Source organism: Pieris rapae, chromosome 2 (assembly GCF_905147795.1).
Source record: "Pieris rapae chromosome 2, ilPieRapa1.1, whole genome shotgun sequence".
NCBI classification, from domain to species: Eukaryota; Metazoa; Arthropoda; class Insecta; order Lepidoptera; family Pieridae; genus Pieris; species Pieris rapae.
Window position 1 is genome coordinate 6,681,867 of NC_059510.1, and position 14,171 is coordinate 6,696,037.

The 14,171-nt window shown below is 39.0% G+C and overlaps 3 protein-coding genes across 6 annotated transcripts in view; 2 read left to right on the forward strand and 1 right to left on the reverse strand.

The window, feature by feature from the left end:
* The first annotated feature begins 652 nt into the window (after nucleotides 1-652).
* LOC111004136 (protein fem-1 homolog A) lies at nucleotides 653-4,304 on the forward strand. Its single transcript, XM_022275044.2, has 3 exons — nucleotides 653-877; nucleotides 959-1,133; nucleotides 1,616-4,304. Exons 2-3 carry the CDS (start codon nucleotides 1,000-1,002, stop codon nucleotides 3,489-3,491), a joined length of 2,010 nt encoding a protein of 669 aa, XP_022130736.1. The 5' UTR covers nucleotides 653-877; nucleotides 959-999; the 3' UTR covers nucleotides 3,492-4,304.
* LOC110993411 (protein Skeletor, isoforms B/C) lies at nucleotides 4,068-7,953 on the reverse strand. Its single transcript, XM_022259710.2, has 5 exons — nucleotides 7,769-7,953; nucleotides 7,612-7,685; nucleotides 7,022-7,170; nucleotides 5,925-6,552; nucleotides 4,068-5,492 (listed from the first exon to the last, which is right to left on the reverse strand). Exons 1-5 carry the CDS (start codon nucleotides 7,809-7,811, stop codon nucleotides 4,332-4,334), a joined length of 2,055 nt encoding a protein of 684 aa, XP_022115402.2. The 5' UTR covers nucleotides 7,812-7,953; the 3' UTR covers nucleotides 4,068-4,331.
* Nucleotides 7,954-9,548: 1,595 nt separating this feature from the next.
* LOC110992333 (protein Skeletor, isoforms B/C) overlaps nucleotides 9,549-14,171 on the forward strand; it is a 42,957-nt gene continuing 38,334 nt past the window's right edge. Inside the window, exon 1 of one of the 4 annotated variants that reach the window (XM_045633440.1) lies at nucleotides 9,549-9,684. In XM_045633440.1, coding sequence (XP_045489396.1) covers nucleotides 9,645-9,684 — 40 coding nt within the window. In that variant the 5' untranslated portion in view covers nucleotides 9,549-9,644. The remainder of the gene's footprint in view (nucleotides 9,685-14,171) is intronic. The other 3 variants (XM_045633434.1, XM_045633432.1, XM_045633447.1) reach the window with 3 other exon arrangements.

Genomic DNA, 14,171 nt, shown 5'->3' on the forward strand with positions numbered 1-14,171 from the left:
CCCGTCCCGCCCCGCGCGTGCCCCGTCCCGCCCGTGATTTCGCTACGTATGAACATATTTCCTTTTTTTCTTGACGGTCGTAGCTTCTTCGTCATCTAGAGCAATAGCAATTAAAGCCAATTCTTGAATTGAAAAATCCATCTTTCGTTGTTCACAACACTAGCACGTTAGATCCGAATCAATGTCACGGTGCGTATGCGTTTGCACCACGTTCCCGTTTTGAACGAGGCAATCACGTGCCCGTCCGAAGTATTTACCCGTCATGTATGCAGTGGCCTTTATTTGCGAAAATGAAAAAGCGCTCTACAAAAGAAACAATTAGCTATATCCAGATCAATATTACCTGATTTAATAAATATGTACTATATTTTTAGTTAAAATTATTCAACGTTATCAACATTAAAGCGACTGACCCGAAATTTTGAAATATTTTTTGAAGCTCGAACCGATTTATTGTTTTGATAAGTATCGACATATTATGATTGTCTAATGTTCTATATAGGAATGATTTATCTTCATTTTTTCTCTACCGATTATTATTAATTGTCCCCTGCCGTCTTACTCTCTTGAACAATGAAATGACCAAACGTGTAGTACACAACAAACACGACTCTATCGCCGATAATGTTTTCTAGCCTGTGACCTGTGTTCTATATTTCAATGTTCATCTGTGGTTTCCAGTTCACACTTTCTGTTATTATTTTCAATATTTTGTATTTTTACTTTTCACAAGAGTTAAAGAAAATATTGTATTAAGAGATTGAAATAAAGGAAGATTTAATGGATTTTAAGTAAAATATTCATAAAATAAGTAACGAAATGATAATTTTTTTTATTCGTTTAAATGGAGCACCATCGTCATTTAATGCGTAGAAAGGTAAAATATACAGTTGTTCTGAAACAAAGGGATCCTTTTGTGATGACGGAGTAAACTGAAATGGGTCAATTGTTCTGATAGGAGGAGTAATAAGAAGTAAGTAAGTGTGGCAGTGAAGGGAGATGTCGCGAGAAGGCGAAGTCGAAGGAGCAGAGAAGGCACGGCTAGAAAGCATAGCTAACGAGCTTATGCAGGAGTGCAGGCATAGCGCGCCTGGAGCTCGTCTTACTGCCCGAGTGCGCACTGCACTTGAAAGGTGATCTTTCTAGTGTATGTTGTTGTATGTTTGATATATTAACACTTGGCCCAAAATTGTTACAAATTAAACTTTGTTAAAAAGTACTAATGATGTTTTGTGGAGGTATAATTTCGTTTAAATAATCTACATTAGACATAAAGAGATATGATTTAAATTTTTTAAGATCTATGGGGTAATTACAATATATCAATATTGGGTTTTCATACCTGTACTTGTTTATTTGTGTTATTAATGTAATTATTAAATTTTTTACTCAGTGTAATATGTCCTTTTAGTAAAGTAATTTAAGGAGATTTCTTTAGTTAACATATCTTTTTTTATAATGGTTCAGATTCCCTGTTCCCTATTCCTTTTATTGTTAAGTTGGGACATTTTGTGACTTGGGAAAGACTGCAGCCGACTATAAAATTAAAATTTCATATCATGAAAAAAGGTTGCATGACCAGATTGTTTCTAAAAAAAACGTTATTTTTTCATAGATTGTCTCCAGTCCAACGACGCGAGGTTGTGTCTCGTACCCGCGATGGCTGTGCCCCATTGTTCGTCGCGTGCCGTAGGGGCAACGCTGAGTTAGCTGAGTATCTTGTTCACGTGTGTGATGCTCCTCTGGAGCAGCGCGGTGTCTATGAAGTACCAGATGATCGTTCAGCGCACTCTGTCACGCCATTGTGGTGCGCCGCCGTAGCCGGGCGGCTCGCTGCCCTCACAGTACTTGCCGATGCGGGAGCCGACCTCAATGCAGCCTCCGACTCGGGCTCTACGCCTGTACGCTCCGCTTGCTTCATGACGCACTTGGACATTGTAGAATTTCTTGTGCAACGGGGCGCTGACGTTAACCGGCCCAACCATCACGGAGGTACATGCCTCATTAACTCAGTTCAGTCAGCACGTCTTTGTGCCTATCTATTGCAGCACGGTGCGCGAGTCGACGCCTGTGATACCCAGAACAAGACTGCCCTTCACTATGCAATCCAGGAGCACCGCGTTGAAACCGCGCGCCTGCTTCTACGCCATGGTGCATCGCCCCATCTAACGTCGCGCGCTGGTGACGACGCTCTACGCTCTGCCTGCCTTAAAGGTGCCTCACAAATTGTTGCGCTCCTACTGTCCACGGTACCGTACGAGACCGAGCGATGCGCCGACGCGCACGAATTGCTCGGTGCTACGCAGCTCGACGAGTTCAATGACGTCGCCGCGGCTCTAGCGTCTTGGCGTCGGGCCACTGACATCCGTTACGAGGTCGACGGCTACATCGAGAAGCGGCCTTGGCTGCCGCAGGAACCAGACGGGGAAGCGCTTTGGGCGGTCGCCGGCGACGCTCTCGAAGGAGCCCACGAGTGGCGCACCCTAGAAGAACTCGAGGAGTTGGCAACCGATGCGGATTTGCTGCGAACGCAGGCGTTGCTGGTGGCTTCAAGGACACTAGGGCCCTCGCACAAGGACTGCATGTTTCGGCTCATGTATCGAGGCGCAGCTTATGCCGACGCCGGCCGGTATCAGCGTTGTATCGATCTGTGGACCTGGGCGCTGCACGTGCGAATCGTGCGCGACACGCTACTGCACGCAGACGCTTGTCATACTGCCAGTGCCCTCACTCGCCTATTGATTGACGCGCAGGCGGGTCGTCTTGAGCGTGCCTTTCGTCTGCCGCGTCACGAGGACGTGGCGCGCGTATTTGCACTCGTCGCGGATCACCTACCGGAGTGCCGTCGCGCTTTGAACGCGAGACCGATGCACAAAAAACAGGCGGAGACGTTTGATCGTGCTCTGCGCTGCGTGACACACTTGCTACATCTACTACTGGCGACAGCGCGCGATGACCGGCAACTCGAGAGTACAGCGGCAGCCGCTCGGCGTCTGGTGGAGGCCGACATACGCAGTGCTCACACAGGCGATACTCTATTGCATCTGGTGGTTTCGCGGCTAAACGTGGTGCGGTCAACGTACTTCACGGACGAGGCGGGCGTTTTTCCCAGTGTGGAGGTGGCTAAACTACTGCTGGCGTGCGGTGCCAATCCTCGTGTTCGCAACGAGGCACGATCGACGGCGCTGCATGTGGCGGCCATTCCTTACAATCAGTCTCTACAAATGGTCGAGACGTTGTTAGCAGGCGGTGCACATCTGGACCAGCCCAACAAGTTCGGCGACTCGGCGGGCGAGTTGCTGGCCTTGAGTGGTGGGGCACGAATACGGACTCTGATGCACACAACCCTGGCATGTCTTGCAGCTCGCGCTCTGCTTGCGGCCGCACCGCCACCTCCACACTTGCCCGCTGCTCAAACGCTTTACGCCCAACTGCTGCCGCGCACCCTGCTCGATTTTCTGGATCTTCATCGCCCCATGCTACCGCCGTAGCTCATTATAAGTACCTTATCATTCATAAGTATGTATGTATATATTGTATCTTGTATATTTGGAAATAATTAAAAGTTAATCTAATGGAAAAAATCTTATTTTTGCCTCGTTAACCGAGTTAGATTTTATGTATGAATACCTAAAATAACCGTATTGTATATTATCAAAGACAATAAAAGTATTAGACTAGCTATGTTAGAGTAATAACAGAAGTAAAGTTGAAACCGATTATAACGTCATCGTTTACAACGACCGATCGGTTATTACAGCCAGATTGTAAGGTCCCGCCCGAATCTCTAGTAAACTATTCAGCAAACATACCGTCTATAACAACACCGGATACAGCGACATATCGCTTACAACGAAGACAACTTTATCCATATCATCGACTGTAACGACCAACCGCTTCTTGTCCCAGGAAAACAAAATAATACGGAAGATTTTAAATCTTATTGATAAGCATCAAAGGAATAACTACGCACTTTCTCCCACCTCATCCAAACCTCTTCCCGGCCATTTGACAAATTCTTGCAAAAGCTGAAAGTAACAATCATAACAAAAGTAATAATACAAATATCGGTTTACTTTCAATATTTATTTGTGGTAGTAACTGGTATAAGTTTAACATTTCTATAAAAATAATCTCAGTTCTTTTAATATAGCCTTTTAGCTGCACAATAAACACGTAATTTTAAAAAACTTGGCAGTGATTGTTATGTATCACAGCTTTGGTCGGGATCTGCATTCAATGCCCTCATTACGTCTTTTAACGTCAAAATATTCTCATATCTCGTAGAAGGTTCATGATATTGTCATTTGTAAAAAAAAGTTTCGAGCCCACTACACTATACGTGCAGCGATAAGTATCGGGGCGACTAGCATCAATGTTAGCGAGACACGAAGCGAAGTAGCGGGCGAACGTGCGATGTTTCGGCGGTGACGGTCTACGACGAAAATACGGCCGCCCATGTCGAAATGTGTGAACGAGTGGTAGTACACCATATCGGGCCACGTCGAGTTCGGTGTCACCTGCAGCTCGGCAGCACGACCATCTCCGCATCGCCAGCGCAATGAACGGTTAAAAGCCCGGAACGTTTCAAAGGATGCGTCGCGGCGCGAGTCAGCCGCCGGATCTCTCTCCGCGAGGCATAAAGCACCCGCCGCCAGTGGGTTCAAACGACCGCGTCGAGTTCGACGCGCTCCCGCCAACACGCGCACAACGTTCTGGGTGGCGTCGCCCAGCCGTTCTAGTCCGCCGTGAGACTCGCTCGTCACCACTAGCGGGTGGTACAACGTCGCAGAGTGCGGCTCGTCGCCTCCGCGGACGCGGAACGTGTAAGTCAGGCCACGCCGGAGCTGCAGGTCAGGCGCGAGTTGTCCGTTGACGTAGAGCGCGCGTTGCGGTGCCGCGGGAATTCGCGCTGCCAGTCCTCGCTCTCCACCCGCTGGCCCCACGCTAAACGAGAACACACGCAAAGCTGGATCGAATAACTCGGCACGATCCCAGGGACGCGAGGGTGTCGGTCGCGCGATTGAGAAGCGCTGGCACTCCGACTGCGATCGAGACTTTGATTGCGAATCGTGGGGCAATACAAGCTGATGATCGATCGCGGGCCTGAGGCGATGGTAGGCGGGCTCGCCGAGGTGGTCCAGCGGGCCGACGGCCCATACGACAAAGACGGCGCGGTCTGTTGGCCACTCTTGATCCAGCGTGTCGTCAGCCTTCAGCTGACGGCGGTAGGTAATGACTGTGAGCCCATCGGTGCGTTCCGCGAACAGAACCTGCCCGGAATCAGTTCCACCAAGAAGTGAATCTAGACAGACTCCACGCCAGGCGCCTAACACCTGCACGCAAGGCGCCACGGCGCTCACATTGTAGTCCCTCGCGAGGCCACGCTGTAGAGCGCTGTCCCAGCTGGTTACGATCACGTCGGCTCCCAACATCTGTGACCGGGTCGTCGAGCCAGAGATGCCGAACGCCATGTACTCATTCTCCCCTATCTACGGATAAATAATATGCACATATAACACCAGTAATTATATTTGGTTAAAAGTTGATCTCTTTAAATCTAAAACATACCAAGGACCCTTTTTAATTTTGTTTTCAGGAAATTATCAAACCTTTGTTAGATGTGTCGTAAACTACTTATTTTGCAAAGCTTTATGCATTGTGAAGTACACCTTAATACATACTTTCAGTTTAAACAAAAAATATAACAGTATTATTAATGGCTATGGACTTCACAAACATAGTTAGTGATGGTATTTGTTACCTAGACATTTACATTTAGGCTGATAAGGTTGCCCCAACAAATGAAAACGCTAATGCTACAATAAAATCATCAAATTTGACTAAGCATATGCGAATCTCTTAAATACCATTTTAACACAAGTGATGATGATATGTAACACCCAATATTATTAGTTACTTACCATTCCTGCTAGTTGTATAGAAATCTGGTTACCAAAGATGTCCCAGGAAACCTGTAGATCACGATGCAGCTGCTCACATCGTGGTAGTCGGGTTACAAAAGGATGCAGGGTTGCGGCGGCCGGTGGCACATTAAGTGAATCGGGCACTAGTACAGTTGCCAGTGCGGTCCCATTCGCCCGATGCCATAGTGCCAGCCAGTCAATGTCCGCCGCGGAGCGCCCACCTGGCAATCGCAACTTTACGTCTTCGCCCATATGCGCTCGCAGCGGCTCCAGGTATCCCAGGTCATCGGGTAATGGCACACCCCGCGCTGACGGTTGAGGGCCCACACCGGTCCACCAGTACACATCTTCACCGCCCGGGTCAAATCGCAGTTCTGGTATTAGCACCGTGCTAGCATCGAGGAAACGGACGGGACCGCTAGTCACGTCTATGGTTCCCAGTTGTGTAAGCGGTGTGAGCGCACGCGGCGCTGGCGACTCAAATTCCTCAGGCACGTAGACATCGCCAAAAGCGTTTTGGGAAGCAAGGTCATATATCGCGAACCAACTCAATCTTGACACGCGCTTGCCGTCCGGTAGACGTAATCTCACCTCTTCATTATTATACCGCTCCAATATGTTTGTCCTGAAAAAATGTATATTTCTGTTAACTAAATAAATCAAGAACTAAATAAATTCATACTTATTGATTATCATATTTTCTTTTATAGTATAGTTATTATTAAGCCAAAATTTATTTTGAAGAAAACAGTATATTTGCAATATAAACAATAGAACCTGAAGAAGCATAATATCTCCTGATTTTATATGCAAAATGTGCAGTACTCAAAAAGTTTTAGAGTTTATCTATTCTATAATATACAAACAAAAAATATCTGTATAGGTAAACAAGTACACTTATGAACTTCAAAAATTTAATTAATTGTGAATTTACATTTACTGCTCTCTAATCAAGTTCTCAAACCAAGGGTGTAGAATGGAAGAGAAGAACTGGCAATAACTCTCCACCAATCTTTTTAATCGCCAATTTGATAGATGTTTTATATTCCACAGTAATGTAGTAGTTTTATTTCACTAAAAAATGCACCACTTACTTGCCATGCTGATCAGGGACAATAAAACCTAAAGGCCCTGGTCGCCCAGAATCCCCGGCCCAAAAGAATGTGTCATCCCCTGTTCCATCATAGTTAAAGTCCACCAATAGTAGGGTCCAATCGTCTACAGCATATACATCTCCCGATACCTTAAATAATTAAACCAGGCAAGTACAGACTATTATTTTATTATCCCAGAATTTAAATTCAGTATATATTTCTTCTTCTCACATTTTAATGCTGCCAAATATAAAAACATTAAATCATCTAGGATACAATTTGTCTAAATTTTGTAATGTTCTATATTTGTACAAAGAAACAATATTTATAGATTATGTACAATCACTGTTAAGTTTGTACTCCTAAAGTATTGACAAAATTTTCAATCTGAATGTGACTTTCAATATCTTTGAAATTATATAAATATTTATGTTTATAATACTGATCATATTTGCAAGTAAGTACTAGTGGGAACAACTTTGTCTAAACTAATTTGATAACGATTATTCGTCTTTTAACGAAGTTTTAATCGGAATGAAGAAAACATTGATGTGATAAAAAGTAAAAGGTCATTAATACAGATAAAATACCTGATGATGATATGAATTCAATTTTCCTATATGCTTTCCTCTGTAGGGTCCCTCGTCATCTTGTGACGAACAATCTGCAATTTAATGTAACAAGATGATTCACAATGCCAAGTTCTAAAAGAGAAAGTTGTTGAAAAAATAAAAGTTGTATCATCACCTTTAGCAATAAATGTGAGGAAAATAAACCATATGCTGTACATTCTATATCCTTAATATTTATTTAAAAATACTTTTCAGAACTTTACATGGTTTTCTGTTCGAGTATTATTTACAAAAAGGTCACTTCCGGTTCCTCAAACTAAGCACAACTTGATCTGTCACTCGCAGCAAGAAATAAACAGGTAGGCCAGCTAGGCCTTCGTTTACTCAAACAACATGATAAAACTAAGAATTGTTTAGCTCTGGTTGGTTGGCAGGAAAAATCATCTTTAAAAGAACCAATCAGAAATCTGCACTTTCACTTTTATGCTTTTTTTTACATCGATAGCACAGCGAAGGCTATATTTTTCCAGTTGCCAGTTTAGTGAATGCCACATTCCTTTTTATTTATAGTAGTTCTAAAATGAGTAATAGTAGATTCTATTTAAGTTGCCGTATTAAATGTTTAGAGTTAAAATAAGGAGTAATAAATAATAAATAATGAAATATATCTATTTTAGTAATTTAGCACTTATAATAATTAATTCCTATAATACATTAATGTATTCTTATTTTTGGCGAATAATTTAATCTTTAAATTATGTTAAAAGGTAAAGTGGTTTGCGAATGTTAACGATTTGTGAAAGTTATTAATTCATTATTTGAATAATCATTAATAAATTATAATTAAATACCTCCAATTTATAAATGTAGGTCGTAAATTATGAGAATAAAGATATATGTTGTAGTCGTATATAAATGACGTTTAGAACTATATCAGTAACCTTAGTACGATATCAGAATCTTATAATAGATGCGAAGTTTGATTTATTCAGTTGTAACAGTGTTACTCTTTAAGAATAAAATTCAGAAACGAGAGTTAGCGCGAAGTCTGAACGCCATACGTCAAAAATGCATCGGATTTTGACAATCGCCAGTCACACTTAGCGCCAAGTTTCGTTTTTAATATTCTCCACATCTTTAGACAAAACATCAAACGTCACTCTCTTATTAATACTTTGTTCAAAATAATAATTAATTTAACAATTTAAACAACACGAAGAAGTTTGGAACGAGAACTTAAATTATATTAAAATCGTCTGAAGATGCTGCATTACGAAATAATATCTTCGTGAAATTTTGTTTCATTTATGTCTTCCCTTATTATTTATAAAGAATTATAACATTCTTATTTATATATTTTTCGTTGTTTGCTTATCTTCTAAATAGGGGACGTTAAATAACGTTGATACGCGAAACATATGTTAATTGGTGGTTGAGATATTTATGAATTATTTCTTAATATATCTATTAAGTACTTTTTTTAGGTAAAGAATATGATATCAAAATAGGTAGAAGATGGGTAACACACACTATTATTTAATTTCGCAAATCTACATGCTGGTGTATCATTTTGGCTACTTTTTAATTAAATTATATTGATTAAATAAACAATGAATTATAAGAAACTGAAACTTATTATTTTACTTTTGCAATATTTAACTTCAGCCTATGTTAGAAATTAGACGATTATATTTTATTTCATATCGACAATATAATCCGCAACAATGAAGACAGGTTAAATTTAGAACATTATCAGGACTACAGACGTATCCTATTCTCTCTATTCTCATTAGAACAATAAACGCCTTTATTAAATAGTATATAAGATGATCTTGTGTTGAGTTCTTAAATGTCAACTTGATACAAATTTTACTATGAGGCACAATCGAGTACAGTCAGGGCTCATAGCTAACTTTCGAGAGAGCGGTCCCACGGTCGGATGATGGCTGATGTCTTAGTCAACACGACAGCTGTTGCCAGTGACTTAGCGCACGCGCACGCCTTCGGTGCGCTTATCCGTGCAATACAAATAGTGCGCGTAGTGAGACGAGATGTTGGGCTTAGCGGCGTTTACGCTGCTGCTGGCCTTTGGTGAGTTTCTTTGCCATATAAATTTCTACAGTTAATTAAGAATTAAGTCCTAGGCTTTCTTCTGTATAGAATAAGACGAAGAGAAATATAATTACACTAAAAAGTGGCGAATCCGGCATACTTAATTTTTTATAATTAATTACATCATAACGAAAAGAAATACAGACTAAAGCTACATTAAAAAATAGTTTTAGATTGAGCCATATCTTATTAAATACAGCGAAACCGTTTCGCTGTATTTAATTAATTTAAGATGTATTTCCGGATTAAGCCAAGTATTGAGCGATTAAAATAATATTTTCCGCTGTTTTAACTGTAAATATACCGTAGACATGTTGTTCAGCTGCAAATCAATGAGTTCATAAGCGAGAATCATGCGACGCGGCAACTTTCTTGTGCCAGTAAAGTTGTAACCAAAATGTTAGTGACACATTTATTCCTTTCCTTTGCCTCTAAAATTACTAAATTGTTTTTGGTAAAAAAAATAATCTATGACTAGGCACCTCAACATATCTTCTATCCGTATATATATACATAAGTTATATATAACTATAAAAAATATTTATTCCGAGATTAAGATAACATTTTTTTATGTTTATTTCAACTGTTAATCTCATTTGCTTCCCAAATTTAACTCACGTTATCTAAGTATGCAACTAGTATAACCCATTCGATACATTTTTAAATATTTTTCTATGTAAAAAAGTATTTCGCACAATTGCGATTCCTGAATTCAGGAACGCCTAGTTTTAGCCTTAGTTACACACGATTAACCTGGATATTATACGCAATCCTCTCACATCCAATGCCTGTACAGTTACGACGAAAGTTGACCTGTTGCCCTCCAAATTATATATTATATCGTAACCTAATCTCGCGAACTAACTGTCATGACGATACATTCTAAACAATTTGTGCCTTAATGCGTTGTATGTTCGGAATTAATTTTTCGTACACTTAATACATGTTAGAAATAGAAAGAACACGAGATATATGTCCTACTTTTTAGCCTAAATAAATTGCAAACACTCCGTTATGTCATACAACTAAAGACGTTATATTACAAAATAAGTTTGCAGGTACTGTAATTTTAATTGATAAATAAAAAATTTTTTTTTTCGCACGCTATTTTTATGGGAAATGATAAATGTTTTGTGCATCTTATCTTATTTTCCCATAATACATTATTATCAATAGTCTAAGAAATAAAAAGAATATTTTTAAAGATAGCTTATATGTTTGGCTTACTAGTAACTACTACACCATGTAAATATATATAAATACTATTTTTGTTGACAGCAATATAAAATGTAAATAATATTAAACTAACAATGACAAGATCTCTCGTCACCTTGAGAAGTTCTCGTGAGAAAGTGAAGCTGAATTGTCCCGTTATATTATGTGTTATTGTAATCAAACGCTTTGTAAATGTGGAGAAAACTTTATTTCATCACAATTAAATAATTTTACAAAACAATAGGCTTTTTCGTTACGTCAATAAAATACTTTTTGGACGGCTCTGGGACACAATTCTCTCTACTACAATTGTTTTTTTTCACTTAAGTATGTAGATAAACGAGTCTTTCGGAGTTCTACTTATAGGTGTGACAAGATAAAAAATTGTACGAATAATATTAGTGTAAAACTAAGATTTTTCACAAAATCTCTCAAATAGACGATTGCGTTAAACTTGCAACTTACACACGGGTGAAGTTAGTTAAGTTCAGCGTATTTATAATAAAACAAAGTATGTTAAATATGTATTATGTCTGAATAGAGATTAAGTTCTAAATATTTTTTCTGTTAGAAGATTTTTATTCAAAAGAAAAAGTTTTATTGCGTTTAAAATATTTAGAGCTCTGTTGACATTCACATTTAATGTAGTGTTAATATTTTAGACATCCATTGTGATAATTATTTATGTCGGTATTAGGCTAAATGTCGAGTTATGGTAATCAAATGTGGTTGAATGTCTGGTATAAACGATGACCTGAGAGCGTGTCATATGCTCTAAATTATAAAGGGTTACAGCACGTGAGCTGCCGAGATGTTGTTTCAGGAAAGAAACATCCTACACAATCGTCCAATGAAATAAATGTAATTAAAATTATTTATCTTATATATAAAATGCTCGTGTCGCGGTGTTTGTGGTTAAACTCCTCCGAAACGGCTTTCCCGATTCTCATGAAATTTTGTGTGCATATTTTTTTGCATTCAATTTTAGATAAAAAAAAAATAAAAAAATTTATGAGACTGCATTAGTAAATATACATATAACCCTGAAATTTGAAACTCTGAAGTTTATACAGAGAAAAATTCACAGAACAGAACAACCTAAAAAGATTTCATTCCGGAAAACCGAACAGTCTCTGGGATAGCATAGCAAAATGTTCCATGTTGGTACGTACTAAACAGGTAGTGAGCCTACCTGCTGTGTGTGTGTAAAATCTCATTAAGGAGAAACGAAGTTCGCGGAGGCACCTAGTAATTATATATATTATATGCAGTCGGCTATTATTTAAAATTTATTGAAACTGTGATCGATAATAAAAATACACTGCTTATACCGATAATGTAATTTAAAATAAAAAAAAAATCTTATGAAATCGATTTATTACCGTTACCTATATTTGTAGGGAAGCAAAAAATAGCTCAAACACAGCATTCATTGAATATAGGTTGTATTATGTTCTATCTCAAAAACTTCTTTATCACGGTTTTGTAATCGCTTCTTCTCATGCAAGGGACCGTGAGCGGGCGCCGGCGCCAGCATTACTGGTTCTGCTCTTTTTTCGTCTCTCGTCTCCAACCAGTTCACCCTCCACCGCTGCAGCAAGGGAGGGGGAAAATTAACATGATCTAACCAGTAGCACCTCGTAATGGCCTATAATATTATTTAGCAGAAATGAATTGAGTGGATTATTGGAGCTTATTTTAAGCACCGGTTTGCTTATATTGTTTGTAACGATAATTGTAAATAACGTTATAATAATATTGGTTATTTGAGGCAATTCAGCGATTTCTTTTTTTTATAGTTATTGCAAAGTACATTATGCCTTACACAATAGTAATTGCAGTGCGTACTCAGTATCCGCCAATTCATACCTACAGGTGATGTATGTGCCTAGTGCGAGTTTAGAATTAAAACGTTACTGCCTCGTTTTCGTATATCGACAGGCTATTAACGGCAAATGAATATCTTTACAGTTACCTAACTAAAATGTGCCTTATGACGTCATATTGTCTTCTTACGTAGGATTGCACGTTTTCAAAACTTCTCAAAACATGGATTATTCTTTGTCATAAACTCGCACTAGACGACCCCAGGGTGAGATTATGTAAACGCTTGTGTTCTGATTACATCTTCACCGCACGGCACTTCTTAGCTTTAACGACTGATAACGATCCTTTTCGCTTGTTCCTTTGTGACGCAACGATCTGTCATTGTGTGGATTCAGGAAATTTACGCTGCCTACCTCTTAACAAGAAGGGCGTGTTACAAATGTTTATACGAAGATTTAAAGAAGTTTACCTATTTTATTTTATTCACCATACTAATTCAGGACGTGAAATCGGATAATAGAATCGGGCTTTCAAGAAGTATTGACGTGATGTGAAAGTGAAGTCCCGTATTCCCCAGCGAGGACTGGGGAATTTTCGCAGGAGTTTCACTTATGTTTTCTCTTTACCTGTGTCTACTAAACCAAAAAAATATTGAACATTTCTTCTGCGTAAATTTCTTGTACTTCAACAATTGTTTAAGTTACGAATACCATGTTTTCCAATGAATGTAAAAGATCTTTTCGTATTATGTCATAACTAAAAACTGATTTTAAAATACACTTACTTAACTGGGAAAACGAAGTAATTTAATATAGCGCGAAACTCAATAACTAATGTTACCTATTCTTTCTATATAATGTCTGATCTTTTTCTTACATTCAAACCAAACTTAAGCAGTACTGACATTTAAAGTTTTTATTTTAATGTTTAAATTAAGAATTATAATTCGATATTAAAGACATAGAGAACAGTGTTCACCGACGATCAGTGATCCGCATACATTCCTCGCACTCACTCGGCAAGCACAACGGTACTCTGAACGGTGCACGCGCCGATATAACACTTATAATATGACACTAGCACATATCTATAAATATTAAATAATTTTGAGTAGCCGAGAAAAAAATTACTCAGAAATAATGCTTTATATGTTGTTATCTTGTTGGTCGTGAAGCTAAAGATGAATGTATAATTCCACTACTATTTTTGGAAAATTTGTGTGTAAACCTTTGTCGGTAATATATACATCTTTTTATTATATATTTACCTGAATTCAGATTTATTTATATTTAAGAACACAGAGAAACTAATCTTGGACCTAATGTATCAAAATCATAGATGTACATCCTATATTATTAAAGTCTAATTTTAGTCGCAGGTATAAAATTAATCTAACACAACAAAAATCCCACAAAATCCAAAAA